The following is a 22,822-nucleotide window of genomic DNA, read 5'->3' as shown; positions in this document are numbered from 1 at the left end:
AAGCCTGGCCACAAGGCACTGTTGATCAGTTGTTCGGTGTTGTCTTGGTCTCATGATGTCCAAAGGTGAAAAGCATGAAGAGGAGAACTTTCTAAATACTAGTTCTGATCAAACCAGGTATTTTATTGCTTGAATCATGGATCAAATGGCTGGGAATGTTGTTGTTAAGCTCCCTAAAGCAAGTTGTGCAAAAAGTACTGAAACATTGAAGAGTTCATAAAACACATACAAGTTTAGAGAAGGTCACATTAAGTTCACCTTTAAAGGTTTGAGTAATTTTAGATTCATCCTGGATGATGAATCTAAGTACATTGTAATTTTATTTTTAAATATAAAATATATTGTAAATAAAAATCCACAATCTGTTATCATGGGTTGTTATGAAGATGAACATTTTGTCTGCCAGATGTAGTTCTATAATAGCCAACCATTGAAAGCTGATGTGAAGGTTAACCTATAGAAAGAGGTTCAAAAGTCTGCACTTCTTCAGAATCTTTTTAATTTTTATTTTTACCCGTATTAGAAGTATAAATAAAGATGTTTGATACATAACACGGCAGATATGACCTTAGTAGTCAGGTTTTAAATATAGAACCTGGATGAATGGATGGAAACAAGATTTAGATAACAGGCATTAAACAAATGATGAAAATCCAAGCATTTTTTCCATGTTTTCTTTTCCCATGCCTATATAAATTTGGAAAAATAAATGGATTCAACACCTTTCCAAGCTACTTTGTACTCCCCACCCCTTTTTGTTTTACCACAGACATCTGTACCTAAGTGATATTCATCTCCAGCTTAATACTGCATGAAAAAAAATGAGGGGCCACCTTGTGGTCATAAGTATAATCATAAGTATATCAGGTATAATGACAGGAAAGCAATGTAAGGATTTTCTAACTTTTTTAAAGCATCGTTAGCTTTGGGCATTTGGTGACTTTAAAATGAAAGCATGAGCTTAAACCGTCCCTCTTTCCATCCATTCATTTATAATTAATTAATTTGTTGTACATTAAAGGACAGAATTATTTTTAGAGTTTGAATCAGGCATTCCCATCTAAATATCTAAAAATCTCTGTACTTGAAATTAAAGCGTAAAAGTTGTTTTCCTGTTTTTATTTTTCCCCAATCATCACATTTCTAATTATATATATATATATATATATAATGCTCAAAATATTTCCCCATTAACACTGTCAACAAGATTTACTCTATTCCAGAACAACCTTAAAGGGTGGCTGATTATGAATGCATGATACACTATACAGTATATAATTAGCATTCTTCGAAGGTGTTCAGTCATTCGCTTCATTTTACTTTACATAAAGACTGTCAGAGCTCCACTCCAGTGCTGAAAGCACTTTTATTGTTCAGTTGTCAAATGTAACAGTGTCACAATTTGTAGAGGGATAGAGAGATGGTTACATAAAAAAATAGAAAATCAACAATGAAAATGGCCACACGGGGGAAATGTTTGCTCCCCGTGCCCAACACAAATGTACAGCTTGAACAGTGTCCAGATCCAGACATGTTTGATTTGCACATTTCCACAACCTAGATTCACCTCAAACAATAAGAGTCCTTTCTTTTTTTTGTCATTGTTTTCTAGCCATGCATACGATCCTTGTGTTGAGTCAGAGTCTTTGTTTGAGCTGGCACTGCCAATACAAAATATTTACACTACCGTTATTGTTGTCAAGCTCCTCATTTTACTACTCATGAACATGAGTCTGAATCCTCTCAGCACAGAAACAATGCTGCAACTCTCAGGTGCTTCTTTTCATACTGATTGCCGAGGGGGGAAGGAAAAGTTGGCATCTTCACCTTGAGTGTCAATCATTCTTGAATCAAGTGCGTGGTGATAGTCTTTGGTGGAAATACAAAGAATGAAAATACTCTTTGTCCCATCAGAATGAAGCATTTAGTTACACTACTACACAGCAATCTGCTGTCAGAGTCTCCCAGAGAGGAGAAAGGAAAACATCACACAATATGTGAAAGACTGCTATGTGAGAAAATGGAAGAGATGGCTGCGTGTGTTTTTAAAAAGAAAAACAGACTTAACCATTTTTCTTTCCAATGCTGTTGTGATCAACTGAAAAAAAGTATTAGAAAATGGAGGCGACTTCAGGTCACCCCTGTATTTCAGCCCTGTGATGAGTAGAAAAACCTCCCGACAGCCACTGCACAAACTAAACTGGAGAAAAAAAAAAGTACATATAGCATCTCTAGTACTCTGAAATATCTGAAATGGCTGGTTTCCAGGAAAGCTTTATTGGATTGATGTGGAGTCAAGTCACGGAGAAAGAGAAATGGATCTCTGTGTAAAGACTGCAGTCTGTGATTGTTTGCCGAGGATCTATCTCCTCTATACCTGAAAAGATCAAAACAAACAACAAAGAAACTAACATAAGGCGAGGGCATGTTCCACTTTATCGTTTGTCAAATTCTCTTGTGGCATATCCTTTGTTTTTCTCATCCAGGATGTATGCGTTACTCACTTGTCTTTATTAATTATCGTGTCAGACAGTTTTTATGCTCCGCTGAGCTGATATCAATTGCATTCAAACATGAATTTGTCCTAAATGTAGCTGGCGTGTGCATGTGTGTGTGTCTAAGAATGAGTCTGTCTCATGTAAGTCAAAAGACCCCCCAGGGGGGGTTATTGTATATTGCACGAGGAACAGCAGGGGTCATCCTTGTCTGGCTGGGCGGCGTAGTCCATCTGCCGAACGATTTCTGCAAACAGTTCGTCTACCATGGTTTTGCTTTTGGCCGAGGTCTCCATGAAGGGGCAGCCCCACTCCTCTGCCAGGGCTTGGCCTTCGCCGGACGACACCTCCCTCTCGCTTTCCAGGTCCACCTTGTTTCCCACCAGAATCACAGGGACCTTCTCATACCTGAGGACGCAGACACACTGAATGAACTACAGTTCATGAGGTGTTCAAGAGCAATCAGTTTGTTTTCACATTTTTTAAGGTGGAGCAGATGTGTACACAGACCCAGAACAAATGATTATTTAACTGCAGCAGTATAAACCTACAGAGAAAAATAATTTTAAAAAATGCTGCAGTCCCCCAACAAAAGGCTTCGGAGGGTTTGTTTACTTTTCATAATATCTTCCTCAATCTTCCCTTGAGGAACAAGATCAACATTTTTGTTTGTCCAGCCTTGTTTGCCAAATGGAGTACGAGGGTCAAGCTAAGAAAATAAAAATAATAAAATTTCAAGAATGTTATGAGAATAAATTCATACGAGAATAAAGCCATAATATTATAAATGTATTCTCAAATTATTACAACCTTATTCTCGTATACTTTGACTTTTGTGTCATACAGCTATATTCTCGTAATATTCTGACTTTATTCTGTTAACATTCTGACTTTATTTTGGAGCTATTTTGACTTTATTCTCAAAATATTTCAACCTTATTCCTGAAATATTAGGATTTTATACTCTTAACTCCAACACTGCTCTAACTCTAGATATAGGCAAGCTCATCAGGGACAAAATTTTATTGTAGCCATTTCTTTGCTTATAAACGTAGCACACATCTGCCTCTTTTGAATGTTTTCTTGTCTTTCCCATTTTAAGTATGGCTAAAAGAAATGGGCTGTCTCACACCACCTTTACTCTTCAGGAAAACAAGAAGTCAAGGATAAGTAATAGAATATTCCTTGACGCTCTGCTCAACTAATAAAACACAAAAAGATAAAGATTTTCTTAAAAAAATTACCGTACTTAAAAAGACACTCCACCCGCTAAGCCTCATGTCTGTTCTGGCTCCTAAGCTTGACCTAGAAGAATGAGGGAAGTGGACAGCTATGACCTCTGAGGACAGGAAGTGTCCACGACCCTTTGCCTGTCACTGTGGAGTTGTGCTACTTTATGGACAGCCAGAGGAGACGTTTAAATAAATGGGCTGCTGCTTGGTAATGACAAAACAGGGAACCAAGACGCGGTTTTAATAACGTCTTCCCTGCATCAGGTTTGAAAAATGAGGAACATGGCAGCTCTGCAAGACACTTTGTACACATCAGAGGGAATAACAAAGCTCAAATGATCAGAGAGAACACAGATCAAGAGTATTCACAACCTTTAAACAACACGTTTCTCCTTTCATCCATCTCTGTGAACAAAGCAGCTGCTGGACCTGCCGTTTTAGATAAATATGCTCAATCTACCCCAAGCACCATTAATGTCTCAACATTTTGCTCACTCTGCTACTACACTATGAAGCATACATGCTGTTGACTTAAAAAAAACTGTCATGCTTGTTTGCCGGAATGAGAAAGAAAATGTAGCATTCTGAATAAAGAGTAGGAGAACATCTCAGCTTTTATGCTACTCCAGGTCCCTGAGCGTCTTTAAGATGCTAGAGCCGCAAGTTTCAGCGTTAAACGAGCTTGAACTTCCAGACTTTGATCTCCTCATGAATACATTATCCTGTGAACTTTATTCTCAACTAGCCATCTCTGTTCCCTGGATCAGCTCGGCAGCTGGAGACCAACCACCAGGAATTAGGAGCTTGACCAAATACATGACAGAGATCCAATTTCATCTTAGAAGCTGTTTGAATGAGAAAGTACTCAGTGTGCAGAACCTGAGTCCTGTAATTACTTCAGAGCTCTGTCATTGGTGGAAGGCGTCAGCAAAATGTTTACTTTTAAAGCGCTTTCCAATTAGGAAATAATAGTGTCTAGCAAATGTATTTAATTCCCTTAATGTTTCACAATTATAACTACAAACGTTTATGGGATTTTATGTGACAGCACAACACAAAACAGCACATAATTGTGAAGTAGAAGGAAAAGTAAACAAAAACGTGTATAACAAAATCCTAAAATAAATTGCAAAGAAATACATCACACGGGTGAGGGATAAAGTTGTGGAGACGTTTAACGCAAAGTTAAGTAATAAAACAACCTTTTCCACTTTGCAATTATGAACTACTTCTTTGTCTATCATATAAAATCCATATACAATCTATTTAGTTTGTGCTTGTAATGTAACAATATGTACATGCAACTCTACCAGGGTAGAAAAACAATATTTGGTTAAAATCTTTAGGAGGAAAAAAGCTGAAGTGTGTCGCCCCTGATGTCATTCTTATAACAAAGCTGATAGGCCGATATATTGTGAACCATATAAAATCACTGCATAGTTATAAAATGTTTCTTGAAGAAACATTTAAAAGAACTTAAATAGGAATTAGCAAGATGCTTTCAATTGTTGAAGTCAAAGCAAAAAAAACAAATCCAAAGACACGTAGTTAAATATATCAATATCAGTATAATAAATTTAATATGACACAATTGTTAGGATCTGAAACGAATTACTATATTTAAAAAGCAATTTATGTATTAAAAGATTACTTTAAGTCATAAAACTAGAACAGAAATAAATGATAAAGCTGTCCCTCGTCTTTCAGTGGTGAATTTCAATTTGTTGTGCCAGCATACATGCAAAACAACAAAAACTGGAGGAAAAAAGGAAAGAAAAGGCAGCATTTCCAGACAGCATGTCCTCTCTATGGAAATCTCTCTGCTGCACCTGTCAGAACTGCCTGCGTGTTAAATGTCTAATTTTCACAGAGATTTTTCTCAGTTTCACCTGAATTAGCATTACTTTGCTTGTAGATTAGGTTTTTAAGTAGATAGTTTCCCTTCAATAAAAATATGTTTATCTCCCAGTGTGAAGCAGCTTTGAGAAACATCAGTATTCATGTCAACTCGTTGTCACACACTGGACTCCTAAAATTGACTCTAATTAAGGAGCTAATGGGTATTTTTTTCTCTCCTGAAAACATGTGAACATGTTTCTTTTGTAAAGATCTCTTGTGATTTGCTAAAAATCACTGTTTAAATCCAAACACTCAGTTTAGGAACGCAAACAACAAATTTCTTCAGAGAACAAGATGTGGTTGGCAGCAGGATTAAAATCTGAAACAAATCTGAACTATTTTTCAGTGTATCATTACAGTTTTAGATCAACTCATCTCAAAAGATCAATCTAGTTTCTGCAAAAAAAAAAGTAAAAAAAAAAGAAGTGCAACATATATTTTTAAAACATAATCTAAGACAGTACAATTTTCTTTGCGTCAAATTATTTCCACAGACTTTTCATAAAAATATTGCATACTTTCCCAAATCCAAATTTTCCAAATTCAGTCCTTAATGCTCATTTTAAAATGCCAAATTAATTTATAGAAAACTCTTCTGTAGAGAGATTTCAAGTAGAACCTGCAAAACCTAGACACTGAAAAAGAAAGGAACGGAAAAACATCAGGGAGGAAAGAAAGAAAAGGAGGAATGACACAAGGGAGGATAGGAAGGAAGGGCAGAAGGAACAAAACAGGAATCTGAAGAAAGAATAAAACAGAAGAACAAAAGAAGGGAATAAAGGAAGGACACAAGTTAGACAAATTGACAAAAAAACACACTTTGAAAAAGGAAAGACCCAGATCTCTGCGTCAATAAGCGGAAATGACGCAAAGACAAAAGGGAGGAAAGAAGAAATGACACAAGAATGGAAAATTGAAGCAAAGGGAAGAAGGAATGACACGGTACAGAAGAAAAGAAAGAAAGAAAAGAAAGAAAAATAGGATGGAAAAAATGAAAGATAGAGTCAAGGACTGAAGAAAAACATGAGGCAAAGAAGCAAGGTAGTAGAGTCACAAAGAAAAAATGACACATGAAGAGAAAGACAAGAAGGAAGAAGGAAGGGCACAAGGAAGTAATAAGGAAAAGAATACAGGTAGCATGGGGAAATGAAAGTACAAAAGGAAGAAAGGAAAGAAAATGTCAGAACAACCCAAGAAAGAAAGAAAGGGAAAGAGGGCGGTATGAAAGAAGGAAGTAGAAAAGGAAGGCAAGTCCAGGAGAAGAAATGCAATGAGAAAGGAAGCTGGAAGGACACAAGCAGGAAACAAAGAAAGGAAAGAACAACTAAATGATGCCAAAAGGATTATGACTTTTAATCAGTAAACAAATCCTTTAAATGACCTAAAGTCTTTCTGCTTTGGATTTATGACACCCATAGATCCCAGATAATAATTAGTCAGTCAAGCTGCTGAAAAAATCTAAATAAAGATAACTATTTAAAGCTCAACAGCAAGGTTTGCTTCTGATCACTCCATGGTGATTTGTAGCCTCTGATTTTAGGCAAAGCAGTTTTATTTGTAAGGAACACTTTCAGCAACAAGTCGATTCAAAGTGCTTTAAATTTAAAAGCTGTACAGTCTCTTTGTCATAATGTGCAACTCATTTGGGCTGCACCAAGACGGGAAGACACTATAAATACATGTCATATAAAGAGCACGTGTATATATAGCCATAATAATAGAGGAGAAAACCAGCAGTCTCAGGGGTCTGACATGGTGGCTGCCACGGATACTGAGGCTCCCCAAAGGCGTGAACACAAAGGGTGTCAAACACTCTTTCCCTGGACTCAGCGGTGTTTGATATGTCACAGCGAACACACTCCTCCATACAACGCACACAAAGAGTAAAGAACAGATGAGTAACTGAGGCTGGTTGTGTTTGTCTGAGACAATAACATGTGTCGCACTTTAGCCTCCGGCTTGTGAGCCTGATGCCAAAAGGCAGAGAAACACTTAGCCTGGAAACACCCAGACGCATCTTATCTATAATGCATGATCCAGACCATCTCACACAACCCTGGTGAGCAGTGGAGCTCAGAGACATTAGCACTTCTGGCTTAAATCCGAGTGAACATCATCGGGATGAATGAAGAGAAAAATATTCCTTATCTGGCCTAATAAGGTTTTACTGGAAACACTTACTGACAAGGATAAAAAAAGCTTTCTGCTTTTATCAAACAGGCATTGATTAGAAGCTGCTGAGAGCCTCTGAGGGATTTCCTAAAGCTTATTAAAACAAATTCCCTGCATCTCCCTTAATCACTTTAAACTCTGATAACAAACACCGGCCAAGAAATGCCAAACCGGACAGGATAAATGGATGCTGATCTTGAAAAACTGCATGTACAGTATATCTTTGAATGTGATGTAGAACAGTAAAAGCGCTGGCGAGCTCTTAGCTCCATGGGGGTAATCATGCTGTCTGCCTCGGGCTCATGCTCGTACAAAGTACATCACTAAAGAAAATCTGAAATGCAAAGTCGAATTTTACTGGAAATTTGTTCCCACCGAGCGGATGGTAACGGAAAAGAGGTTCTGAATAATTCAGACCCTCATTCATGAGTGTTATCGTCACACATTAGAGCCTCAAACTTTATGTCCTCAGATGTCTGAAAAAGATATTCAGACTCATACACTCACTAGTCACTTTATTAGGTACACCTGTCCAATTGTTTAAAACAGACAGCAAATCACCACATGCTTTTATATTCAAAAAGATAAAACATCTGCTAAATGGCAGCTTAAAATGCTTTAGTTATGTCAGAAGAGATTGGCAGCTGGTGCATATTTCAAGCAGTGATTGGGTTACATCCTGCGTGGATCGCCAGGGCAACAAAAGAACAACTCACCAAAGAGCGATTTAGAGAGACCAATAAACCTAACAGTCATGTTTTCAGACGATGGGAAGAAGCCGGAGTATCTGGAGAGAACTCACACACACATACGCGCCCGCACACGCCCACACACACGGAGGGGAGCACATCTCCATGAATATCGCATGATGATTTTAACGGTTTAATAAAATAACAAGAAGCATTTACAAGTTCATATCCAGCAATATTAATATTGTGAATCTTTCCGTTATCGTCATTAACACACACAGTGTTTAGTTTTTGTCAGCTTTCATTCAATAAACTGACTTTAACTTTCAGTTTTAGCTTCAATACAAATCATTATTTGCTCTTTGATTAAATTCAGTATTCATTTCCTTCAGCTTGGCCTGGTATATACAATAATAGCCAAATAATTGTCAAATTGACACTAATAAAACTTGATCAAAAATCTAAACCAGTCACATCCGACCTTTTAAATAAGTGCTTTTTAATTTATTAGGCTATCATCTGAGATATCTGAGTAAAGTTCAAAGGGGTTTAAAGTTACAGGTGTTAAAGTTAAAGTCACATTGTGAGCCTTTGATTTTGTCAAGCCCTGCAGGGCCGAAAAGAATAAACACCGTTTTAGATCAAATGTACATTTGGGATTGTGAGGTCTCTATCAACTCAGAAACTAAGTTGGGGGGGTTAGCACGCCCCACGTTTGGAGGCCTTAGTCCTCGACGTGGACGTCGCGGGTTCGACTCCCGGTCCCGACGACATTTACCGCATGTCTTTCCCCCTCTCCTCACCCTCCTTCCTGTCTGCCTACTGTAGAAAAAATACGAGCCACTAGCGCCGCAAAAACTCTTCGGAGAAAAAAATGGAAAAAAAAAGAAACTAAGTTGGGATAAAGTTTAGACACTATCCCTATTTTAGATGTTCTCTAACTTGGTTCTTCTTTTTCACATTTTCACCACCGGATGGACCTTAAGTCCCACTGCCGATATTCATCCATCCTTTTTAACGTTTCAGAAACTCTAAGTGTTTCAATCTTCTTGAACTAGAGATGCAGTAAGTTGTCAGGAATACATTTTTAATTTCTAATCTCCTTGATATGACAATTCATTAAGTATTTATAGTAGGAGGGGAGGAGACATCACGTTACATCTGTGAGATAAAACAGTCATCGTTAAATAGGATCTTACAACAGAAAAACACTGACAAAATGAAACTGTCTTTAGAATCGTATATATAGCAGATTAGTATCAATATTGTGGCTAGCATGACTAAAACAGAAGTCTCTATGTATGTTTCCTAGAGCAATGGTCCTCAAATGGGAAAATAATTTTTATTTAAGTAGCTCTGTTGAAGCTTTAACAACGAATCCTGCTCTACAGAAAGTAGAGCCTCACTGTTACACTGCAATTTCCAAAAGATGGCCAACATTTCTAAATCCAGCAGCTTTCATGACAGTTGAAAAACTCGAAAAGATAAAATAGAGCAATTAGTCTTTGAATGTCACTACAGCCAACTCCTAAGGGAAATAGCTATTGGCTGCACTAAAAATCAACAAAGTTCTGGTGAACAATAACCTCACCTAATTTGCATACTCTTTCAAGTGCATGCGACTGATATGGATGTGGGTGAGAAATATCATCAGACACCAAAATAGAGGAAAAAAACTCAATGACTGGTTAAATTTACTACTTCTTTGTCTTAAATAAATCACTGCATTTGACTCTCAGTCCCCACCGAATTATAATTCTCATCCTGATTTCAATGTCTGCAATATCGCAATAACAAAAGACTGCATGGATATAATATTGGCTATAGTTTTTAAAATGACTTGCATTTGCAATTGCATGAAAATAACACATTTGTCTAGTTGTACGAACTTTAACTACTGTTCATGTAAGAGATGACTATGAAACTAAAGTTAACAGAAAGAGGTGGGGAAATTGTAATGGTGGGAACAAATCTAAAGAGCAAAGGAAGCAGGTCATTCACAACTGAAATCATCGCCACAATATTAATGACACTGATGAAATTGTATGTTTTTCCTAATATCGTACAGGCCTATGCGGCAAACCCACCAGTTTGTTTCCACTTTCTATACTGGAGCGTTTAATATCTGTGGTTTTACACAGAAAGTATCAGGGTTTCTGAGTAGAGAAGCATCATATCTCTCTGGAGGTTTGCATTCTCCTTTGAAGATGGTGGAGCCATACATCCGTGATGGAGGAAAGGATATGTAATGTAGCTCATCGAATAATGCAGCGCATAGAGGCAGTGAGATAAAGCATCTTGAGCCTGCTGCTGGCCGAGCTTTTCATCTCCTGCTGAGTTGGGGCCTCAGGCAGTTGAGAGCGAGGGAAATGTTTACATTCCATATCAAAAAGGTCTTTTATGTTTACAGAGAACGGTTCAGTTGTGTGCAACTGGGTGACAAACCAACTTTTCAGCTCCACTTCTATTTGTGCTGCTCAATTTGCTGGACTTCGTATGACTTTATCCCTGCTGCTCTAAGACAGAAATTTATAAAAGAGAGATCCCAGTTTTGGATGAGTAATATCTTAATGTCTTCCTGCTAACATGTGCTTGGAAACGGTTCTTTTTTCAGATACTGCTTAACAAGCCCAGAGCCACAAAAAGCTGATGTAAAGAGTCATATTGCCCCAAAAGCCACTTACAATGTCAATTGTCAGAGGGAGCATAAAGAAAGTTTAGAAGGTATTATTCTGACATGTTCACCACTTTAATTTAGCAAGAAAGCTTTTGTACTCCAAATTAGCTCCGTATCACACTGAGTCTGACTGAAATATCACAAATGTATATTATCACTCAGATCTATGACTTGGGCTGGATAAAAAGCCTTTGTATTGTCAAGACAATGAAAGTCTCTTTCGTTGGAGTATGAATGTCTGAGTAGCGCTTATTCTCCAAAAATCTTCTCTGATTCGTAGCAGAATCCATCTAGCAGATGTAACCAGCTTGGCTAAAGCGTTTCTTGCTTTCAGAGTGGGTTAGCATGTGTTTACACTCCAGTTTCTGGTATTTCCTGGAGCCATTCTCCTCAAAACTCCCTCAGAAATGGGTTTTCAAAGTGTCGTTCAAACAACACTCCACTGCCTGTGGAGGATAAGATGGATCTTTCAGCATTGCTCTTTGCACAATATTTGTAAATTATCAAGAGTCTTCTCTTATGATCTCATCTCTTCAGCTAAGTCCTAGGATTCAGGTCTAGCAATTGTGCTGGCCATGGAGAAAGGTTCATCTAGGCAACCTTCCTTACGTTGACTTAGCTAAATATTTTGGACTCAATCATCTTTTTTATGTCACGGTAATTTGAAGGGTTTGTGATATAATCTCTAGCAAGAGTCCCAGGCAGGAAGAGGAAATAGTCCACAGCATCACAGGTTCTACACCATGCTTATCAGCTGCCATATTATTTTTGCTGTACATTTTAAAAAAATTCTACATAACTTGTTGATGTAACACAATCACATCAGACAGGACAGCAAGTTACAGGTGTTAATCCAGCTATTATTATAGCCAGATGCTCAAACGATGAAAAGGGGGTTGGGGAACGGCAGAAGAAGCATTCACAGCTGGGCAAAATACATCCGTTGCAACAATATTCACACTGCACAATTTCCCTAGAAAATATCAGACAGTGCTTTATATTTGACATGGATTGTCTTCGTTTTTGCTATCTCTAAATTAGGGGTGCATGTGTCACACTTAGCAACCACAGACTACTGATTTAAGCACAAAATCAGAGCTTTTCCATTACAACGCAACATTTTGACCAAGGCAACCAATAAATGTTCAGTGTAGACACTTAAAACCCTAAAATATGTCATTCTATAGTATAGTATGAATAGATACTGTTACAAATGTCAGCAAGTGTGGTACCAAGAAATCTGTAAAAGAAAATGCTTCAAAGAAATTGGAAAGAGCAAAAAACAGAGTAAAATAAAAGCCTATAAGCTGTACATAAAAGAGGTTTTGCAGGTGCACAAGCATCATGGCTGCAGGACAACATGGTAAATGATAGTACCATGTTTCAGCTCTGTCTTCCACACAGTCCTCCGACCATGGTGTGTTAAGTTGCCAATCACAATTTATCCCTTGGGTAACCTTAACCGTGGCTGAAGAGAGGAGTGATGATGTCCCCGGCAAACAAGCAATCCTGGGAGTAATCACGAGCTCTCGTGGCCTCAGTTCAAGAAGCTCTGCCTGTGCTGCTATGTGCACACACTGATAGATGCCGACAGAGTTCAGAATGAGAGCGACACACTGCAGCGCCTCTGACCTGAGCGAATGCCAATACGGTTGTGACAGGTCATCAGTGTTTTGGCAGCAGCAGACAAAACACAAGACTAATCGAACAAGCGAGGTTTGCTCAAAAACACTTCTTATAGAGACGTGAACTTAAATCTGAAACAGATAGGGGCAAAAGCTGCCCCTATCTGGCATGTCCACTCGTCTGACAGCTTCAACCGTTTTTTTCTAAGAGACTTCGGTGTGTCTTTGAGTGCTGTACACAATGCGAGCTATGATGCTAGAGGGGTTACCATGTGTATGGTTGATTTACATATTTATAAATCAACCATACACATAAATTCTAATGCAGTCATGACCACGTTTCATTTCTTTCAGTCTGTGATGCAATGCCCTGTGTCTTTTTGTTTTTTAAACTGATGCAAGCTGGGTGTCATGGCTGTCTCCACTCTGTGTTGACGGATATAGAGTAAAGCCACAAAATTGACAAAGACGAAGAACATTTGGTCACAGTCACATTCCTGTCTGAGAACTCAAACAGGCAAGAATATTTTTAAAAACCCTTCTTTAAAAAGAAGAATGAAATATTGAGATTTTGACAAATGGAATTACTTTCAGGTACGTCTTACAATCCACTCCAAGTGTGTAATGTTGCAACACTGTAGTGTTTTGGCTTTCCTGAGTTAATATATTTTTCAAATTCAGGATGGATTTCGGGGGGAAACACTGGCAGATGATGTAAGTAGACATAATGATAGTTGGGTGGTTGGAGGAACCTTTAATGAGAAGTTTCACTACAGCACCTCTGCAGGGTGTTTGGTGGAGATATCAACATATTTGTCTTTGCTTAAAAACCTGAGACAGCCAACTGGTGATCAGAATCAGATGAAACAAAATTAACTACATTCATATCATTAAGATCTCAACATGACGTCAAAGAACAAGGAACTGCTTAAGAGGGGACAGTATTACCCACATGTGCAGAAATGTTTGTCATTCTTTCAGGTTGAGAAAGAGGAGAAGAGAGCAAAAGACAGACAACAGGAAGGCTGACCGGAGTGAAGCGCATTATCAGTCATCAGCTCACATTTGAAATAACTTTGTTTGAGCTGGATACTCCTGGGAAGGTTCATGACTGTTCCTTATTTTCTCCATGTTTGGGTTGTGGTTCTCACTTCACTGCAGGCCCAAAGCCTAAGAAATGGCTTACAACCCCTACTAGGATGATAATGTCAATGACTGTTTTCTGTCTCATCTGTTTTTGAAAGTCCTTAGATATTTTAGCCCTCTTCCTCTTGTCACAGGTTCTACTTAAGAGCTATGTACTTGAAACAGTTCTCTTCTATAGCGAGAGGGGTTTCTCTCTCGCTATAGAAAACAGTGAGAAAGCAATGCAAGTTATGCTAACCCTTTTAGTTCACTAATCAGTAAAGTGTTAGACACCCTTTTAAAATGTCAATTCCCAAAAATGTTGGCTCGTTCTAAAATAGTAAAGCCCTGACGATTATAGTGGCTTTCTCTCTCTCACACAGTGTGACATTCCCTCCGATCCTATTATAAATGATGAATGGAAACTGGAGTCAACTAAAATTGATATTGGCAGGTCAAATTATTACAAAAACCGGGAAATCGAATATCAGAACTCAGCAAAAGAAATTTATTGTTGCATCTTCATAAACTACTACTCTGTGATATTTTTTCAAACTTCCTGCTTAGTTATGTGACTTACTAAAATTTGAGATCTACGTTTACTGAATTTTGTTCTAATGACTAGTCAGTGTGTAGTAGTGACTTGAATTAATCAAACTGTAGTCTCCTCTTGCTACAATATCCTGTAAGACAAACTTGTCAAATTTGTCAACAGCAAACAAACTAAAACAATCAAGAGCATTTCATGCTAACTTTCCAACAATCATTTTAATTTTCATGGTCAAGAATCAAACTCTAGTAGTGCTCAACAAGAATTTTAAATCAAATATTAAAATAATCTTTACAATATTAGCAGATCATTGAAACATATTTTTATCCTGAAAGTGAGATAAATCTGGAGCATTTCCTTTCTTGCAAGAGAAATCTGATTGAAATTCTCCCCTAGCCAAACTACATTCCTCTCACTCTCATATAGGGGTAGACCTGTCCGCTGCTGTGTTCTCACTTTGACCTGGATAGGGGTGATGGCATTGTGAGGATTACACTTCTTGATTTTTCCAGTAGCTTCAACACCATTCAGCCTCCTCTGCTGAGCGATAAGCTGCTCAGAATAGGTCAGTGCATCTCCTGTCTCTTGGGTTGCTGCCTGTCTGTCAGAAAAGCCTCAGTCTATGCGGCTGGGGAGCTTCCAGATCAATGTGATGGTCAGCAACACACTCTGCTTCCCTGTTCACCCCCTGCAACTCAACATTTTCACCGAAGCACCAAGTCATTCCACCTAAATGACTTGTTTGCTGTTTTAGAGCACAAGAAACATTAGAGAAGAGTGCAACTTTTTGAAGCGGATTTGTTTGCTCTTAAACGATGCAAATCGAAACAGGATTGTGCTAAACTTCAGACTGAAACAATATCTAACCAAGCATCGACTAGAAGGTTGAGTTGCTGTCCTCCTCTTTCTAGTCTTGCAATTATGTTGCTGTCTCTGAAATGTTTCTACATGGGTGCAAGCATGAGGTAAAAAAAAAACTCTTACATGCATGAAGTATTTATGTAGTTACAGGTTTCATTTGCATTGTGCTTATAATGTTGCTGTGGCATAAAGACTGAGTGAGTACTGTGTGCCATGACGTGATTGTCTAATTTGTTTTTCTCCTTACAAACTTAAGTATCATCCAAAATGTCAATGCTTCATACACAGCTTGAGTTCCTCCAAATGGTCCAATAATTACTAGCTGAATTAATCAGAAATTAAAGACAGGTCTGTGATGTCAGCTACTCTGAGCATTTGGCATTTTGAAGTGAGTGGTGTAGATAGAGCCTCTGTTTAGTGTAGCACAGGACTGGACCAAGTTATTATCAGATCATTTCTGCAACATACATAAATGTAACTGCAAACGTTTATGCGGCTTCTTTAGCAGCAGCATCTCTGTGCAGCATAAATTACATCTTAAAATTGCAACATGCAGAATAGAGTCAGACTTGACCCAAAAATCACTGGCAACTTGGCTTGGCTGGAATCTGATGCATAGAAAGGCAATGGTAGAATGTGACTTACTTGAAGTCGAATATTTTAATACGTTTGAAACTTTGTGATTGACCCCGTTTAAGATCTTAGTTATACAATAAACACGTAACCACAAATATCTGTCTGTCTATCTATGATAGACGCTGATGCACAATTTAACATAAAATGTGCATACTGCTCCTGAGATCAATCTCTATTCAAAACAAATTTGATGTAGAATTTGGGTTAAATATTTTTAATGAAGTCAAAGAAATGCACTGATGTCCCAGACTTATATTTGAACTGTTTGGAAGCAGAGGAGTGTTAAACGAACTGATGTGTAGGAGGAGTGTGTGAGGTGTGATGTTTTCGCTCCGGAAAATAGATTCTTCTGTGATATCAGAAAACAGCACAAGACTCAGTGATGGGTGTTAAATCACACTAAGAACCCGACTGCATGTGAAGTGTGAACATGCGAGTACACATATTTACATATAAACACACCGCCACGCTGAACATACTTTTTCCATTTTCAAATCATATGGGGGGACCATGTTGACCTCATTCTTTCAAGCAACAGGGTTGTTCAGGGAGTATACCACATATAATCTACACCCAGCCAAGTGACAGGAACAAGCAAATTTATGTTGGCTGTTGCATTTTTGTAAAGCATCATGGATCAGATATTGACATGAGTGTCATAGGAGACAGCAAACTACAACCCTCAAGTCAGACTCTTCTGCAAACTCCACATGATGAGGCTCGAACAAAGTAATTCGCTCCATTTTGGCATGAGACATTTTCTAGTATAGGGAAATAGCAAGGTATGGCTTCAAAACATTTTAATGAGATTGCAATGAAAATTAAAGATTTACGACCAGACCTGTTTGCTGTAAACTGCCACCCAGCAAGGTGAAAGAAATCTCCTAAATGTCTTTATTGCTTATACAAAAAAAAGACAAATTAGGTTGTTTTTAAACAGTTCCTTTCTCTCAGTTTATTTATTTATACAGATAGTAAAATGTTGTAAATGTAAGAAAGCCCAACTGACTGCAAAGAGTTTTGGACTTAGCAGGGGTCCCTCATACAAAGAATGGAAAAAATTAAGAGACCACTGCACTGAACCCCACTGAAAAACTCAATACCACCTTGATGATTTAATGCTGGCTTGTGTCTAACAGAAAACAGTGTAATTTAGCTTTAAGCTGAGTTTAATTCTGAGTCCTTTGACTCTTATCCCCAGTATCTGACGAAGCACCCATTTTTTAGATCAGTGAATGGTGCCTGCAAACTGAAACCCACAAAGTGATCGAATAAAAACAGCAAGGCTGCTAATTCTATGAGTCTGCACACTTAAGTTCACAGTGGTACATTGCGACATTGTGAAATGTAAGCATAAAGTATGTCTGCACAGTAAATGGGACTAATGCTGAACAGCAACAGTAACACTGTTATCTCTACAGAGGAAATCAGCAGTTCTCACTGATGACCTCATATTGGGATCATCTGCTTCTCCTACTGACATTGTGCATGGACCTTCCTCTGCAGAAGCAGGCATGAGAGCGAGTTCTGTACTCATCCTTACTGTAGTGAAAGCTGCACTTCTTTGGATCTCTCTGCAGAGCCTCTGTAACACTGACTACACAGCATTCACGGCTGGGTATCAGTAGCAGTATCCAGCACAGTAGACATTAGTCATAGGCTGGTCTGAGATTCTCATACTATGACACCCTTGAGAAAAAACACCCTCGTTTCACCATTTTAGGTAACAATTTTAAGCAATCATGCGTCACATTAACTAATTTATTTGAATCAGAGAAGCAAAGTAATCCTAGTTTCCTTTAAAATAATGATTTTGACAGCTATAATGTTAGTTATATTTCCATACAGATAAATATCTTTATGTTATACACAAGGGAATTTTCTTAGGACATTCTTTCAGACAGCTGACTGGCAGTGCATGACAACATGCGGAGAACGGTCAAGCACATTGGTCTTTGCACCATGCAGCTGAAGAAAAATTCAGTCATTCCAACATTTTCTCTGGCAACTCAATAAAAGATCTTTAAACTGTATGAACAGCAATGATGGAAATTTGTATCTGGCTTAAGCTGCAGTTTTAAAAAAAACTTTCTTTATAGAAAGTATTTATATTTGCATTTTGTAAGAGCTTAACATTTTTATCTTGCACTTTATCATCTCTGGTTCTCATGACGGAATGTCGACGGAAGACCCGAAGGCAGCAAGGCAGAGATGGCCAATAGATTTGAAGTTTTAATAAAAGATGAAGAGCAAAATCGTACAAAAATCACAGGGAAAACAGGGAGTCAGAGAAGAACAAAAAGCAAGCAGAATGAGACAGGGAAGTAACAGGATTTAACAGGAGGATCCAGGAAGGAGTGAGAGGAGAAAAAGTGTATAAGTACTGGGAGAGTGAATGTTGTAACAAAGAACCTGGGCTGATTAGCTAATGGTTGCAGGTGTGAGGAGAGAGAGAGAGAAAATGGCACAGGGGGCGAGGGAGAGTACACTGGGAATAAGAAATAAATCTAACATTAACTAGACATAACAAACATAATTAAACATAATAAGCTAGAATCACTTAGGAAGGACAGAGTTAAAGTAAAACAGAAACAAGGCTGATCTAATCAAACAAAGGGAATACAGAATATAAATGAAACCAGAATCCATAAATTAACCCCTAAAACATTTCAAAACAACCCAGGATCTCACATCAGTATCAAGTTAAAAGGAATTACATGGGGAAAAATTTGAAGAGTTTTGAATTTGTACCCTGATTAAACCTTGATATATTTCAATATAGCAGTTAACTGGCACATAATTGATTGTATATAGTATGCTGGAAATGTCTTTTAACTAGCAAGTCTAAAATAAAACATTGAGAAAGTTTAGAGAAATGATTTCACACTGATGTTTGTCCTGTTTGGATATTTACCAACTTATAGATTCGGTCGGTGAGAATAAAAAACATCGAAAGCATCAGTAAAACTGTAGGAACAGCATCTTAACTGATCCGACCCTGGTCAGCTCAAATTAAAGAGCTACACCTACAAACTCATTTTAGATGTGAAAATTTGTTTTCAACATTTATACTTAAAGAAACTATCCAGTTGAGTATTTTTTCACCAACAAATGTATAGTGGTAATAAAGCTACAGCTGGGCAATGAAATATGAATTTTTCATAGCGCAGTTTTAAAAAATACAGATTTGCATGCATTTGGGTCGATAAGATCAGAAGAATCACAGGAATCAAGATGATCTGCTGCCATTAGTTGAATGCTCTCCAATAAGCAACTTTTGACAGGTCTTTGGGTAGCTTTCAAAATATTTGAGCTGCCATGCTGGATATTACTTGTAATGAACACTAATAATAATGTTCATTATTGGTCCAAGTGTTAATTGTTAATACTGATTATTTTCTGTGCCTTTTCCATACTTGATAAAATGAGTAAATGCCCTATTCTGCTTGTGTGACTTTAAATAGTTATGTGATTGTTGCATAAAATGGCATTACATATAGTCTGAACTCATACCACATTACAACTCACTTTCTCACTGTCGAGCAGAGTTTTTTTTTTTTATTATTATTCCTCCTGGTGTTGATTGGAATGATGGCAATGGAAAAGGTCACCAATTCTTCATTTGGACCTTACTATAGAAAAGAATTGGTGCAATGTCATACATAATGTGTTTTTGGCATTCAACAAGGCTTTAATCGGTACTATTAAAACCTTTATTTTGCAGCACCTTACAGTTTTGACTCCTACAGCAATTCTATTTTGAAATTCAGATGTAAGCAGGCAAAAAACAACAGGTAGCGCAGACAATGCTTGTTCCTACAATTATCAGTCTGTGCGGTTCAACATTAGTTTGTCAGCTAAGAGCTAAAAGGCAACCATGTGTATTCCTGTGGGAACAAGAGAGTGAGGTCAGCATTGTTTGGTGGTGTTTTCATAAGAAAGCAGCAAAGAAGGAGCAGGACTGCCAGGTCACCATGGTGTGATCTAAGAGTCAGTAACATATTTGCTGTATATAACAGTTTCCTTGTACTTTGGGAGAAAATTCAGTAACATTTATTTGTTCAGCCCTAATTGTTCCACCTTTGAGCTTATCTAGAAATCAAAAATCGAACTACTAATATAAAATTTTACCAAGAAGTATAAGATCTTGGCCAGAAATTAGTGTTAAAGATCTTTGATAGTTAAGTCTGGCCATCCCAGTCTGTTCTTTACCTATTCACAAAACACGTACATGTATTTTAATATTTGCTCATTTTTTCTGAAATTCATGCACTGTTCTTACTGCCACAATAAACATAAATACCTCTGGAGCAGAAATTGGATTAGACCATGCAAATAAAGAGAAAAAGCAAGAAAAATACAAATCAACAAATTTCTGTGGTTCTCAAAAGTTTTGTGTTTTGTCTCTGTAAGCAGTAAAGTGGCACTGTCGACAGACATTTACAGTGGTAGAGCAGAAAAAATAAATATATGTTCTATGCTTTGGCACTGCATGAGTGATCGAAGGATGTTCTTTAAATGCACATTCCATATGTACTCAGAAATGTTAATTGTAGACCCCCCAAGGAGAAGGAAATAGAAGAAGTGGTGACCAGAAGTAACATAAAATCTAAGCTATCTCTGAGATATCTCACCAACTTGGATTTTGATGCAACCATTTTGCATCAAAATCCAAAACGGTTGCCTTGCTTGTAAAAACTTAATGATAGCAGCCAAAATAACAAACAAAAATATCAAATCCCTTTCATTCACACTATACTGTACAATTTTGTTTAGAAAATGTTTAGCTAGTGTTTGGAAATGAAAAATGCAGGGAGCTAAATTGGTTAAACTGATTACTTTAGTTACTTTGGTTACATAGGTATTGATTAATAGATCACAGTGGTTTTTGAGGTGGAATTCCCAGATGCACTTCTAACTTCAGAGGAACATTAAAAGCAGCATAAGCCACCAAAGCTTGTTCTTACTTTGTATGCTTCAGTTTATTCAGAGACTTCTCAATATCTTTACCACTGCACATTTTTTGTAAAACTTTTTATGTCCATGAACACCTCATCTTTACAGATGTTGGAGCTCACAATCTTTTCTAATTTTGTCTGCATTTACATTGCACCAATATTTGATCTGATTTCCTCTACAGGCAGTCCCCGGCACTAGTATTTCACTTGGTTTGAGAGCCATGACCGTACGTGATGTCATGTGAAGCTTGAATTTGAGAGGTAGGCTTTTACTTTTGGTTACATACCTTTATTTGCAACAAAACGGCAAAAATAAAAAATAAAACCTACCGTGGCAGTTTTGAGGTATGGCAAACTCTCTCTAAAGTGAGTTTAGGAAGTAGCTTTAACATTGAACCAACCTTTTCACTCTGATGATCTGATCCCTCATGGGCTTTATGTCCTGAAAGCTCTGCTGGTTGACCAGGCTGTAGACCAGTATGAAGCCCTGTCCGTTCTTGATGTACAGGTCCCGCATGGAGGCGAACTGCTCCGTACCGGCGGTGTCCAGGATCTCCAGCACCGAGGGCGAGGAGTCCACCTCGATCTCCTTGCGGTAGAAATCCTCTATGGTGGGGTCATACTTCTCGATGAACGTCCCGGTGACAAACTGCACGGTGAGGGCTGATTTCCCGACCCCACCGCTGCCCAGGACCACCACTTTATACTCGCGCATTGTGGGTTTTTAATCAGCTGGTAAGGGATATCAATCTCCACGCGTCATTGAAATAAAGTCAAAATGTTTCTCCCCCCCCCTCCACTGCGCTCACCATCCGCGTCCCATTTTGAACGGGCTCGTCAATAGCGCTGTCATTGCTCAACTAATGCAGAGCACAAAGACTCGGAGGGTTTCATTGTGGAAATTCTTCCCCATAGCAGACAGGCCAAGCGCTGGCATCCGTGGACTGCAGCTGTTCCCCCTCCCCCCAACCCCCTAAAAAACGCGCACAGGGAGGATGAAAATATCGCCCGATGATGTGGACCGTGCGGGGTTTTCATCTGCTTCCCTCAGCCCTGTGTGTGCATCACAAAAAAAACAAACTTGCTCCACTGGGAACGCTGAGAGTGGAAAAGGGGGATTTGGTAAAAACTACAGGCACAATTTCTTAAGCTGTGGGGGAAAGCAACACAAGCTAAAACTGCAGCGACACAAAATGACAGAACTTGCGTCTCTTTGTTTTTTCCTCACCATCTCCGGCATGTCTCCGCTTCTCTCTCTCACCCTCTTCACCGCGACCCGGAGCAGATTCCAGCCGCCATTCTCTCGGGTGGAGACCCGTGGCCGCTGAGTAACCAGCCGGTCCCCGCTCGGCTTCCGTACCGAGGCAACAGGGGAATAAATAAATATATATACATAAAAAAACACACACAAAAATAACAGAAAACAAGGCGGCCCTCCCTCATCTGACGGACAAGAAAGCAGGCCAATGGCGACCTCCGCGGCTCGTAGGCCTCACTCAGTTCTGAATGGGAGCCACGTTGCGGGAGCCAGTGAGATTCCGCGGTGTCGCTTCCGTTCATGTGTTAAAATTCCCGTCATTCGTTTTCCACGGTGACATCGAAGGAGGGCTCAGCCAATCACAGAGGTGGCTCCAAGGATGTGTATCCAAGAGGAGGAGAAAAGCACCGGATGCTGTTGCTATGGTAACGCTACATTTGGTTGTCTCTGACACACAGTGGCAAGAGAGGGGCTCCAGTGGTGGAGGTATGTTGGGCAATGGGCACCCAATAGATTTCCTGAAATGCTTAATATGTTTTTCTAAATATGAAATTAAGAGAAAAAGGCTGTAATGGGCAACATAATCTTTTGCAATTAGTCTTCATTTTTAATGCAATTTATTCATAATAAGATGGAAAATATTGA

At 38.5% G+C, this 22,822-nt stretch overlaps 1 protein-coding gene across 1 annotated transcript; it reads right to left on the bottom strand.

Annotated features, from left to right (window-relative positions):
- Nucleotides 1–1,342: 1,342 nt before the first annotated feature.
- Nucleotides 1,343–22,439, bottom strand: LOC114147801 (ras-related protein Rap-2a). The gene is made up of 2 exons (XM_028022434.1): nucleotides 21,321–22,439; nucleotides 1,343–2,903 (listed from the first exon to the last, which is right to left on the bottom strand). Exons 1-2 carry the CDS (start codon nucleotides 21,632–21,634, stop codon nucleotides 2,666–2,668), a joined length of 552 nt encoding a protein of 183 aa, XP_027878235.1. The 5' UTR covers nucleotides 21,635–22,439; the 3' UTR covers nucleotides 1,343–2,665.
- Between the last annotated feature and the right edge of the window lie 383 nt (nucleotides 22,440–22,822).

This window comes from Xiphophorus couchianus, chromosome 7 (assembly GCF_001444195.1).
Source record: "Xiphophorus couchianus chromosome 7, X_couchianus-1.0, whole genome shotgun sequence".
NCBI classification, from domain to species: domain Eukaryota; kingdom Metazoa; phylum Chordata; class Actinopteri; order Cyprinodontiformes; family Poeciliidae; genus Xiphophorus; species Xiphophorus couchianus.
Note: the sequence above shows the minus strand (reverse complement) of the source record. Positions and strands in the feature narration are given on the sequence as shown.

Excerpts from the sequence above, each read along its gene's own strand:
- LOC114147801 (XM_028022434.1), bottom strand. The coding sequence starts at position 21,634 with ATGCGCGAGTATAAAGTGGTGGTCCTGGGCAGCGGTGGGGTCGGGAAA. Across the intron at positions 2,904-21,320 it reads CAGATCATCAGAGTGAAAAG|GTATGAGAAGGTCCCTGTGA; the intron begins GTTGGTTCAATG and ends CTGCGTCCTCAG.